The sequence below is a fragment of the Mastacembelus armatus genome, chromosome 16, assembly GCF_900324485.2.
Source record: "Mastacembelus armatus chromosome 16, fMasArm1.2, whole genome shotgun sequence".
Taxonomy (NCBI): domain Eukaryota; kingdom Metazoa; phylum Chordata; class Actinopteri; order Synbranchiformes; family Mastacembelidae; genus Mastacembelus; species Mastacembelus armatus.
Window position 1 is genome coordinate 24,618,682 of NC_046648.1, and position 12,092 is coordinate 24,630,773.

General features: G+C 46.3%; 1 protein-coding gene across 1 annotated transcript; it reads left to right on the forward strand.

Annotated features, from left to right (window-relative positions):
• The first annotated feature begins 4,299 nt into the window (after positions 1 to 4,299).
• syt11b (synaptotagmin XIb) lies at positions 4,300 to 12,092 on the forward strand. The gene is made up of 4 exons (XM_026317896.1): positions 4,300 to 4,555; positions 6,952 to 7,904; positions 9,072 to 9,192; positions 9,696 to 12,092. Exons 1-4 carry the CDS (start codon positions 4,522 to 4,524, stop codon positions 10,004 to 10,006), a joined length of 1,419 nt encoding a protein of 472 aa, XP_026173681.1. The 5' UTR covers positions 4,300 to 4,521; the 3' UTR covers positions 10,007 to 12,092.

The following is a 12,092-nucleotide window of genomic DNA, read 5'->3' on the forward strand; positions in this document are numbered from 1 at the left end:
CTGACAGGTGACAATAATTCAAACAGTGACTGCAGGCATGAGCTTGTCATATGTCATGAGGCTTACAAATAAAAATGGTATTTGCTGTACTCATATCAATTCATAAAAAGTATTTCATCCACATTACCAATAAATGAAACAATATAGTTCATGCTTCTCCTGAGCCTAATCTGGAAATTTGGATTTTTAATTGAGGGACAGGTCTGAGACTCACAGGGCTGTTTTTAGACACCAACTGGACTGGACTGGAGGGGCGCCAAAGGTTTTCTTTCATGTTTAACAGCGTTTTCATATTCGCGTGACACACCTTCTACACATTTTCTTTCCAAATAAATATGTTGACACATTCACACCAAACAGCTGTGTTTTGCCAACACAGTAAACACAGACAGCAGAATGAAGAGGACTGAACCCTCTGCAATAAAGAGGAGAGAAAAGAAAAACATGTTTATGACGTTGCAACATTTATTTACTAATACTATAGAACAGGGGTATTCAACTAAAATGTAAAGAGGTCCAGTTAGAGAAAATTTCTTGAAGCAAAGGTCCGGAAGATCATAATGTCTAACTAGTTAGTGTGATATATATTTAAGTAGCCTAGTAGTTTTATCAACATCTGCATGTAATCAATACCTGACTGTCAAATCAAATGAATTCAGTACAATTCAAAAACTTTCTGACAATATTTATTGTCATGTAACATACAACTGAACATATATGTATGGCTGTAGATATGTATAATGTTCTCTCATTAACTAAGTTCTCGCTCTTTCTCCGTCTCACAGTTTCTCTCCCTTTGTTTTCTACATGTATCGCTCTCTTTCTTTTTCTTTGTACTGTCTTTTCATGCAGTGTTGCCAACTCGTCAGTAAGGAAAGTAGCTATTGGCTGTCCTAAAAGTCGCTAGAAGTCGCTGAATGACGCCATTGCGCAATTTGCATAATGCCCATGGCACATGCTGTAATTGTGATGGAGGCTTTTGCCAACTTCAGAAATGGAAAGTAAGAGACAATTGTGATTCTTTATAAGAAATAAGGGACAGAATAAGGGACACTCAAAATATTTGTACTGTGCCATATAATGTAGCATGACGGCCTGCAGTTAATAAGTTCTCAGAACAGATCACGCACATACATGATCGCACGCGCGATTCGTTTGCAGTCGGGACTCGGAGGCGTGAACACTTCCTGCTGTGACTGCAGCTGGGAGGGAGGGACTGCTGCGAGAGGACTGGGCCGCCTGTGAAGGCTTTGGGACGGGGGAGGGGCTCGCGGCTGCAGCTGATTTGCCGTCTTACTGCGGCAAATTGAGAAGTGTAAGAACGGTGCAGTACAGACACATCAGAGTCTCCAAAAGTCTCAAGTAACACCAGAAAAAGTCGCCAGATTTGTCGCTAGTCGCTTTAAAAAAAAAGTGTCGCTAGAGGAGTCTGAATACTCGCTAAATATAGCGACAAAGTCGCTAAGTTGGCAACACTGTTTTCATGTGTAACTTGCCTCTAGCGCTGTTTACACTGTAGAGTCGTAATGTTTACCGCCTGGGCTGCACAGACTTGATTGGCTGAGTGGTATCACGTGGGATGGCTCAACTCGCATGCAATTGGTCTGTGCGTTTCCACTACTGTAAAGTCTAAAAAAGCTGCTCCGGTGGAAATAGAAGCGCCCCGTTAGGTTTTAAATCACAATCTTCTGTTTTGGCAGTACGTCCGGGTCCGTATGGGGCGGCTTCTGGGTCCGCACCCGGACCGCGGTCCGTCTGTTAGTGACCTCTGCTATAGAAGCTAGGTGGATTAGTGGTCAGCACTGTTGCATCACAGCAAGAAGGTTCCTGGTTTGAAACCAATCAGGGGCCTTTCTGTGTGGAGTCTGCATGTTGTCCCTGTGTCTGTGTGGGTTTTCTCCTCCCACAATCCAAACACATGCAGGTCAGGATTAGGGTCTGAACCCAGGTGGACCCGGGGCCTTTCTGTGTGGAGTCTGCATGTTGTCCCTGTGTCTGTGTGGGTTTTCTCCTCCCACAATCCAAACACATGCAGGTCAGGATTAGGGTCTGAACCCAGGTGGACCCGGGGCCTTTCTGTGTGGAGTCTGCATGTTGTCCCTGTGTCTGTGTGGGTTTTCTCCTCCCACAGTCCAAACACATGCAGGTCAGGATTAGGGTCTGAGCCCAGGTGGACCCGGGGCCTTTCTGTGTGGAGTCTGCATGTTGTCCCTGTGTCTGTGTGGGTTTTCTCCTCCCACAGTCCAAACACATGCAGGTCAGGATTAGGGGTCTGAACCCAGGTGGACCAGGGGCCTTTCTGTGTGGAGTCTGCATGTTGTCCCTGTGTCTGTGTGGGTTTTCTCCTCCCACAGTCCAAACACATGCAGGTCAGGATTAGGGTCTGAACCCAGGTGGACCAGGGGCCTTTCTGTGTGGAGTCTGCATGTTGTCCCTGTGTCTGTGTGGGTTTTCTCCTCCCACAGTCCAAACACATGCAGGTCAGGATTAGGGTCTGAACCCAGGTGGACCCGGGGCTTTTCTGTGTGGAGTCTGCATGTTGTCCCTGTGTCTGTGTGGGTTTTCTCCTCCCACAGTCCAAACACATGCAGGTCAGGATTAGGGTCTGAACCCAGGTGGACCCGGGGCCTTTCTGTGTGGAGTCTGCATGTTGTCCCTGTGTCTGTGTGGGTTTTCTCCTCCCACAGTCCAAACACATGCAGGTCAGGATTAGGGTCTGAACCCAGGTGGACCCGGGGCTTTTCTGTGTGGAGTCTGCATGTTGTCCCTGTGTCTGTGTGGGTTTTCTCCTCCCACAGTCCAAACACATGCAGGTCAGGATTAGGGTCTGAACCCAGGTGGACCAGGGGCCTTTCTGTGTGGAGTCTGCATGTTGTCCCTGTGCTTGTATGGGTTTTCTCCAGGTGCTTCAGTGCATTGTGGTATTTGCTATTTCTTTGAGTAGTTTTTTTTAATGTTATTGTATTAGATTTTTGTTATTTTTCGCTTGTGCTCATGGAATATATTTGTGTGTGTACGTTTGATTTGGCAAGTTGGAGTGTGCTCTATGTGTGCCCTACGTGTGTGTGTGTGTATGTGTGTGTGTGTGTGTGTGTGGGCACCTAGGGCACCAAAAACACTACAGTGATTTGCAGCTTCACTTAGACTTGACATCATCGTTATCAGGGTTTTCCACCACAACAAGATGCAAAATAACCACAGACACAAAAAAATGAGACTATGAAGAAACACAAAGCAGCTACAGACACATCGAACTGACGTAAATTAAATGATCTATAAAAGTAACACATATGTACAGGTACGTTAAAGTATACTGAAGTACATAGTAGTACTGTACGTTAAAGTACATATATGTACAAATCCTGTTTATTATCTAACGCCGTGATGACGCAACACAGGGGCGGAGTCTCCACTCCCGCGAGGACCAGTGCAGCGAGGAAGAGGATGTAGTGATGTTTCACTCTGCTTAGTTTCTGGAAACCAGAACAGTCGGGCTGCAGTAAGTGGTACGGATGCTGCTGTGCTGTTAATGTTCCAGAGCTTTCATAAAGATCTGAAGGTCTTTCTACTATCTCCGTTTGTCTCTGTACTTCATGCTGTTATTATCACTATTTTACACAAATTTAACCCTAACTCTCTCCCTCTCTCTCTGTACCTTCTGCAGGTGTCCCTGGTCCTGGAGCTGTATATCACTGATGTGCAGTTACTGGTCCCACCAACCTGCAGTGTCTATTTGTTGTTTATTGTTGCTGTTCTTTTCTCTCTGCTCTATCCACTCACCCCAACCGGTCGAGGCAGATGGCCGCCCAAACGGTTCTGCTGGAGGGTTTTTCTTCCGTTAAAGGGAGTTTTTCCTCTCCACTGTCGCCAAGTGCTGCTCATAAGGGAATTGTTGCTATACAAATAAACTGAATTGAAACTAAATGAGTATCTTGGGAATTTCCCCCCAGGGATCAATAAAGTTTGATGATCAGACTGTATTTTGTTTGATTCACCTGATTCTGAAAAGGAACTAAAGTTATCAAGTTAAGATTAGTAGTGAAGTCCAAGGATGAAGGAGCACAACATGGAAATACTCAAGTAAAGTACAAATACTCACAGTTGTACTTAAATATAGTACTTAAGTGTACTTAGTTGCTTTACACCACTAGCGTCAGCAAGCCTGAGAAACTACAAACACCGAGATAATTTTTTTGTTTCTGTTTTCCCGCAGAGTGAGATATCTCTACGAACAGACCAGCTTGGTCCAGCCTCATCGCGAGCTCCTCCGCGCAGCCTCCCTGCATCCTCCCGCGAGCATCACTGCGCACCGAGCGACGAGGCGCGGACACACCGAGCGGACACGGCTCCGTCAGCGGACATATGAAGGCTTTACCCGCCGGACCAGCGGCCTTTCTATCCCTCTGAGCCGTCGCCTCTGTATGGATGTGAAGTAGAAGAGAGCAGCAGTCGGTCCGTGTCCCCTCCATCTCCGCGCTCTTCTCCCGCACGGTCAGCACCGCATCCCCGCTGCCCCACAAAATGGCGGACATCATCGAGCTGGGACCCGCCTACGGTGAGAACCGGGCCTGTTCTGCTTCATGTCTGCGGGTTAACGGCGAAAAAACTCGGTTTAAACGTGTTAAGCCTCATTTGGAGCATTTGATGTGGTTTGTCCTCGGTATAACAGGCGTGTTTGGCCCAGTGACATCAGGCTACACCCGGTTAGTGAAGCGGGATGGAGCCAACACCCGATGTTTTTGTGTTTTACTCGGGCCTGTTTTAAATATACCTTAGATTTGGACGTGACGGGCCTTTTATGTATTAACTCGATTAAAATGAGAATATTTTCCAACAGGCAGGTTGGAAGAATTAGAAATGCGAATGTAAAATATTTAGTGATTTTCCTAAAAAGATGAGGGCAGAGTGGTGGAGATGGACAGGCTGGTCACAGCAGCAGGAAGCGGTGGAAAATGTCTAAAAACATGTAAAAATGTGGGAAAATGACGATATGACGCGGTAAACAGGGCGTTCTCGTGCTCCCGTTTCTCTCCCGTTTCTCTCCCGTGGCCTCATGGGCGTGCGTGCGCGTGCCAGTCGGGGTGGGTATCGGCTGACGTCATGTCTGTACCCAGCGTTCAGGGAACAAAAAGAGGAGCGCACCTGCGATGATGATGATGATGATGATGATGATTAATTCGTCGTCTTCTTTGTGTGGTGATTGAGAGAAGCAGGAGCTGCAGTAAACACGATCATCCTGCACCTGATGATCAATACTCGTTATAAATAGGTGTTGCGGGTTATCAATAAGGTCTTTACACTCTTATCTGTCCAAACAGCTTCTCTCCTTTAATCTACAAATCAGATTTTTTTCCCCTGCACTGACTCAGCCCTGATGTTCCCTCAGTGTGAACAGACCAAACCAGATGTTCTCAGACCAGATCTGGTCCACCTGCATATGTGGTCCTAGATCTGATTCCTGTCCGATGTGTGAGTGAGAACGGTCAGATCAGAATCCATGTGGTCGTTTTAACGTCTCCCTCCTCTGCACATGTCGCCTGTCGTCATCATTCAGTGTGGGAAACATCAACATGGAGGAGGGGGGGCAGTGGAGAGACCAGGACGCTTCACATTGGTTGGACCTTTGGGAGGAAATTGTGTATTTTACGTCATGTTGCATTAACATTTCAGTTAATGCTTCCTTTTTTATTTTTATTGTAGGCACAGGATATTTTTTTTTATATTTTGCTTGCGTGATTAAAAGCAGCAATAAGCCAAAATGATGTTTACAGCAAAGCCCACCTTTCACCTGGTGGATTCAAAGTCAGGTGTGGGAGTTCACAGCTGTCAGCCAACATGAGATGGGGCTTCTGGTCTGATTCTCCACACTGAGGCTTGGAGCTAAGACAATGTTGTGGCTGTCAGATGTACTGCTCCACAATTACCTCACAATTGTACAAGTAACATACTGAATTCTTGTTGCTGCAGGTCACACCTCAGACTGTGACTGTTAGTTTGTCCTGAACCAGCTCAGTGTGTGTGTGTGTGTGTGTGGCAGCATCATTGTGTCCTCATGAGACAGGACAACAATACTCCTCAGTTCACTGCGAACAAAGGCCTCCACAACACACCCCCCCCCCCCCGTCCCTCTCCCCCCCCCCCCCCCCTCCTCCTCAGCAGGGATCAGTTCAGTTTTCTTTACACACAAACACTTCGCTCCTCTGATGTTTCTAATGAGACCTCGGGAGAGTCGCGGAGGTGACATCACTGTGTCCTTACATGATGTAACTGTCACCGTGTTTTAGGGTGACTACATTATTAGATTCCTGTGTGTCCACTGTTTGTCTCAGTGAGTGCCAGGCAGCTTTCCTCTGTATGACCTGTGTGCACAGCTCTTTGGAAATTCTACCCAAAACTATGGAAAAATCTCCAACCTGGGCACCATGAGGACTAAAACCCTCCTCAATGATCGGCAGCGTCTAGAAAAATGAAAATCCAATGCTCCTCCATTACAGCTTGTCTCGTCAAGAGGAAGTTGGCGTTAAACAAACTACAATGGATGGGACATGGGGATGCACAATGCATCCTGGGTGTTGTAGGACTTATCACCCTGGGAGCTTTTGGGAATACGACATCCTTTTGCTCTGTTTTCTCCAGTCACAGGTCATTAAAAACATTTTTACTGTTTGACCATATAAAGGGCTGAGTTTTATGAAGTAATTATCTATGGAGCAGTTACTTCTTTGACAGTGCCATCCATTTGCATTATGGGAATTGAATGCTTCACTGTTAGTGGAGTCTGACCCGTAAAAAAGATTAAAACTCAGGATGTCTCCACCTCTTTATCAGGCTGCAACTAACAGTAATTTCTTTATGACTAAATCTGTCAATTATTTTCAGCTCATTTCAGTATTCCAGTACTATCTAATCGTAAAGCATTTTTCTCTCTTTCTTTCTCCCTCCATCTCTCAGCCATGTCTCCTGTGCTGGCGGGCTTCCTGGGAGCTGGTGTTCTGGTTTTGGTTGTGGTGGTTCTGGTTCTGCTCTGGTCATTCTGTCAGCGTCGATACCTACGTATCTCTGGACGCTACAAGCTGCACGGTGACCGCTACTGTGATGCAGAGGACCCACCCTATAAGTTCATTCACATGCTGAAGGGCATCAGCATTTACCCAGAATCCCTCAGTAGCAGCAAGAGGATTGTGCGTGGTATTCGACGGGCCGACCGCTCCGACCGTGAAGGCGAGCGAGGCTGCACCTCCGCTACCACGGCAGGGAGGGGCATGGTGCTGGTGGATGCGGAGAACAACATTCTGGATGTCCCAGGGCAGCTGCAGATGAGCCACCTGGTGCCCCCTGCCGGGTCAGGCCCTGCCCACAGCCAGGGCCGTGTGGAGCGGGCACTGCCGGTTCGCGCTGACTACTGCTGCCTGGACAGCAGCTCGGCTAGCAGCAGCCAGACCAGCAGTCAGACCAGCAGCAAGACGGCGTCCCCCTTCACTCCCGCCTCCTCTGAGCCTGAGCCTGAGCCCAACTTGGGGGCCATAAGCCTCACAGTCGACTACAACTTCCCCAAAAAGGCCCTGGTGGTGACCATCGTCGGGGCCCGGGGCCTCCCCGCCATGGACGAGCAGGCGGGTAGCTCGGACCCGTATGTGAAGATGACTATCCTACCTGAGAAGAAGCACCGCGTCAAAACCCGTGTGCTGAGGAAGACCCTGGACCCGCTGTTTGACGAGACCTTCACCTTCTATGGCGTGGCCTACAGCTCGCTGCCCGAGCTCACCCTGCACTTCCTGGTCCTCAGCTTTGACCGCTTTGCCCGTGACGACGTCATCGGGGAGGCGGTGGTGCCACTGAAGGGTGTGGACCCGAGTACAGGCCGGGTCCACCTGAGCCAGCAGATCACCAAGAGGAACGTGCAGGTGGGTGTTGACTTGAATCTATATACACACACACACACACACACACACATACAGTTGTGGATAAAGGTGTGTGTTTCAGTGAGTTAGTGCTGGGTGTGTTTGTTTCCTTGCTGCATTCATCATTACTGCACCTTTACAGTGACGGATTCCTCCTGTGTCCAGTTAATGTGAAAACACTCCTCTGTGTGTTGTTGTCGTCCTGATGCTGACTAATAGCTGATGCTGCTGTCGCCGTGGCAACGTGCTAATCTAATCCCAGACTAGTTCAGATAACGAGATTCAGCAACAGTCTTGCTGTTGTTCTGTTTCTGTTAAGTTAAAGTTGGATTTTTGGGAGGACGTAAACAGCAGAGACAGTTTATTGTATTGCAGATGTCTCACTCTCACACATTAGACAAAATACATTTTCATTTCAAATCAGTCCACACTGTTATACATCCTGGCTGTTTAAACTGCTTGTTTGGTACAAGCACTTTCATCAGCTCTTTACTGTGTTGTGTTTTTATTATGGTGTTTTAATGTGATTTCAGTCCATGTTTGGAGAAATCGGTGCCTCAGATTTCTGCCTCCACCACAAAACAGTGCAGGAGAATGAAATGTAGTTTGTGCTGCTCACGGTCATTTAAAACATAAGAGCAGCATTTCGTTTGCATCCAATCTGTTATTCTGGATCGTCCACCGAAATCAGTGGACTAGCACACTAGCCAACTAACAGTGGATTATTTGACTTGAAATGCAGCTAATAACAAAGTGTCTGATGTGTCTCATTGTAAAAACCAGCCTGTCAGTGCAGTCGGTGCTCCCTGCTGGACCAACTCTGGTTCCACATGGTTGAGTCAGTGCAGCTGAGTTATCGATCCTGCAGTGTCTAGAATGACAGGTGTTTCCAATACAGGCAGTAAGTCAGAACATTTATTTAGACATATGGGCTAACCAAACCTTTAACACTGCTGATTTTATTTTTGTTGTTGAACTGAAGCTCATCCAACATATAAATGGTGTTGACCCTTTAAAAACGTGGAGAAATAATATTAACTGTGCCAGAGAGAAAAGCTGCAGATTTTGTCATGAGAGATAAAATCAAATCAAGCTGACAGACGTTTGACGGTATCTGATCCTCGAGGAAAAGCAGTGACTGAATGTCCTGTTCTGTCTGTGTGTCGTCAGTGCGAGACCCGCGGGGAGCTGCTGGCGTCTCTGTCCTACCAGCCGGTGTCTCATCGTCTCAGCGTGGTCGTCCTGAAGGCTCGACACCTCCCCAAGATGGACATCACCGGCCTGTCAGCGAGTGAGTAAACCTTCAGTGCAGGGGGTGAAGCTTTCACTTGACTGTTTAGTTATTTATTTTTTTATATAAAGAGACGGTGTACACGGTTTCTGTGGGTCCTTAAAAACCCTTAAATCTCTCACCGGAATTTTAGGCCTTAGAAAGTGTCATCACATTAACTTCAGTAGATTCATCTCCTCAGTTTTGTGGTGTGTTTGTACAAATGTTGAGGAAACAACGTCATCCCTGTATCAAAACTACAATCATATATTGATTACAGTAGAAACTGATCATCCTTTATCCCTGCTCCAAAAATATGTTGATCGACGTCACATTCACAGAAGTGGCGGGTTTGGAGCAGCATCAGTTTACTGAATTAAAAAAAAAAAAAAAAAAATCAGCGTAACGTAGGTGCCAGTCTATTTTTCCTGTTTCCTGCCCTGTGTGGCGATCACCACTGATCTCTGCAGATGTTTCTGTTGAAATGAGCTCTCACACAATACACATTCTTCTTCTCTCCTCAGACCCCTATGTGAAGGTGAATGTGTTCTATGGCCGTAAGCGCATTGCCAAGAAGAAGACCCACGTTAAGAAGTGCACTCTGAACCCAGTCTTCAACGAGTCCTTCATCTACGACATCCCGCCCGAGCTGCTGCCCGAGATCTCGGTGGAATTCCTGGTGGTCGACTTCGACCGGACCACCAAGAACGAGGTTTTGGGGCGCCTGCTGCTCGGCCTCCACAGCCCCTCCCCCTCTGGATCCTCCCACTGGAGGGAAGTCTGCGAAAACCCCCGCCGGCAGATCTCCAAATGGCATAACCTGACCGAATACTGAGGAGGACCAATGGGAAGCAGTTGACACCACCACCCGCTGGGACTCCACCAGTAAACACCAGTGGAAATAAAGACTCAGTGTACAGCGCACACACACACACACACTCATACACACACACACACACACACACACACACACATACACACACAACATGCACACACTGTTGTGATCATAGCTACACACTCTCTGTCTCTCTTATCTCTCTCTTCCACCTCTGCATTTGCAAGTCTAAGAAAAATCCTGCAGTTCTTTACTTCAGAAAGAACATGAGCTGTTTTTAAAATAGAAACCATGAAGTCCATTTCTAAGACTGTTCTCATGTCTCCTGGCTGTTGATGTGTTTAGATGGGGGGGAAGGAATGCTCCAATATGATTTTAAAAAAGAAAAAAATAATAATTCCCCTCTTGCTGTTGTTGTCATGCAGTTCATCGCATGTCTGTCCAAAAATAAAAATAAAAAACTCCAGATGAAGAGTTGAGAACTGCTGACAGGAAGAAGTTTCAGCTCTGATAGAAAAAGTCCAACATGTGATGAAGATGAACACTCAGTAACACTGCATATAACCAATCGCTGAATATATCCAAGTGTAAGTACTCCTCAGTAGGACCAAATATGAAACTGCTACAGACCTCGGCCCACGTTTCGCTCCTGGTACTCGTATACACGGTGAAGTATTTTCCATGTTTTGGGGGATAATGGTTGTTTAGTCAGCAGCATGGTCCTTGCCTGCAGCCTGACAGTTCCAGTCCTGTTAAAGAAGATTAAAACTGTTTTCACTCATTATTCCTGCAGCAGAAAATGCCATTGTGTGATGTGGATGTGAGACTGAAGACTGCTGTAGATGATAACGATGCAGCTTCCTGCTGTTGCACACAAGCAGACTGAGAGACGCTGTAAAGTACTTGTTTGTAACATGGATGCTTTCCACTAATGTTTAATTTACAAAATTCCCAAGAGCCTTGTGCAGAAGCTGAGAGCAGCTGTGGTTCTAATGGTGATCTTAGGTTCACTGTTTTCAGATGCTTCAGGATCTCAGCTGGACTTTGCAACAGGACTTCATCAAACTATCACTGGTTTAAAATCCTTTTAGTGAGTAGTTTGAAACTTTTGATTTACTAAGTTTGAGCAGCTGGTTACTTATATCAAATAAGGTTTTCATCTCAAGATTTGTTCTATTCAACCCAAACATATGCACTTTTAAGCCTTGATGATGAAATCATGATTTTGAAATACTGGTCATTCATCCTGTAATGAAAACTAAGCCATGATCTAAAGATAATGTTCTGATGAAACGACATCTGTACTGCTGTCTGATCGTATGTAGATATCCCAGTTTGGGTCTTAACTGGTCTGGAATCCTTATTAGTGCCACAGCCCCTCTCAGCTCCAGTGTTTCCTTCCTTTCTGTCTCATTTTGTACATTTTCATTCTCTGCTTGACCAAATTTCTTCTCTAATTTGCACTGGTGTGTGAAGGATTTGTCCGTGTGAACGTTTCCCTGCTGGAAGGATTTAACCAGCAGCTGCTGGCGCTGTTACAGCTGTTTTGTTCTCCTAAAGGTTGTGTAATATTTTAACGATTAGTTAATTTGAGCGATGACTGTTCTCCAACTTCTAGTCTTAAGAGCACATTTTAGTCCCTGTTTAATCCACTCTAAAGCTGCTAACGTTTCAGAGCTGAATAACTTGTGTAAAACTAAATTTGACTCATAAAGATGTAAAGAAGTCCAGAAGACAGACACAGCCACAGACAGCTGAGAGAAAACACCACCGATGGCTCCTCTGAGCAGAAATAAACCATGTGAGGCCTGTTTTCCAGCGGTGACCTGCGCTGTGCTGTGGACTGACTGTAGATTTGTACAGATGTGAAGATGTTTGCTGGTTTCCTTCCTGTCTGATGTCGTCAGAGCTTCAGTGTGTTTGAACGCCCCTGCTGTAGACCTGGATGCTAACCTCTGTGTTGGGTTTATTAACACTCATTGGACGTGCAATTAAAAAACAAGTTAGTCATGACAGCATCTTGGTCTGACGCCTACTTTCCCCTTTTCTTTCCTTTTAGCTTCCAAGGATATCTGACCTGCTGAGT

What these genes read in the sequence shown, in the direction of transcription:
- syt11b (XM_026317896.1), top strand. Translation starts at nt 4,522, where the DNA reads ATGGCGGACATCATCGAGCTGGGACCCGCCTACG. An exon ending in CGAGCTGGGACCCGCCTACG is followed by an intron (nt 4,556 to 6,951) that starts GTGAGAACCGGG and finishes TCCATCTCTCAG; the next exon opens with CCATGTCTCCTGTGCTGGCG. An exon ending in TCACCAAGAGGAACGTGCAG is followed by an intron (nt 7,905 to 9,071) that starts GTGGGTGTTGAC and finishes GTGTGTCGTCAG; the next exon opens with TGCGAGACCCGCGGGGAGCT.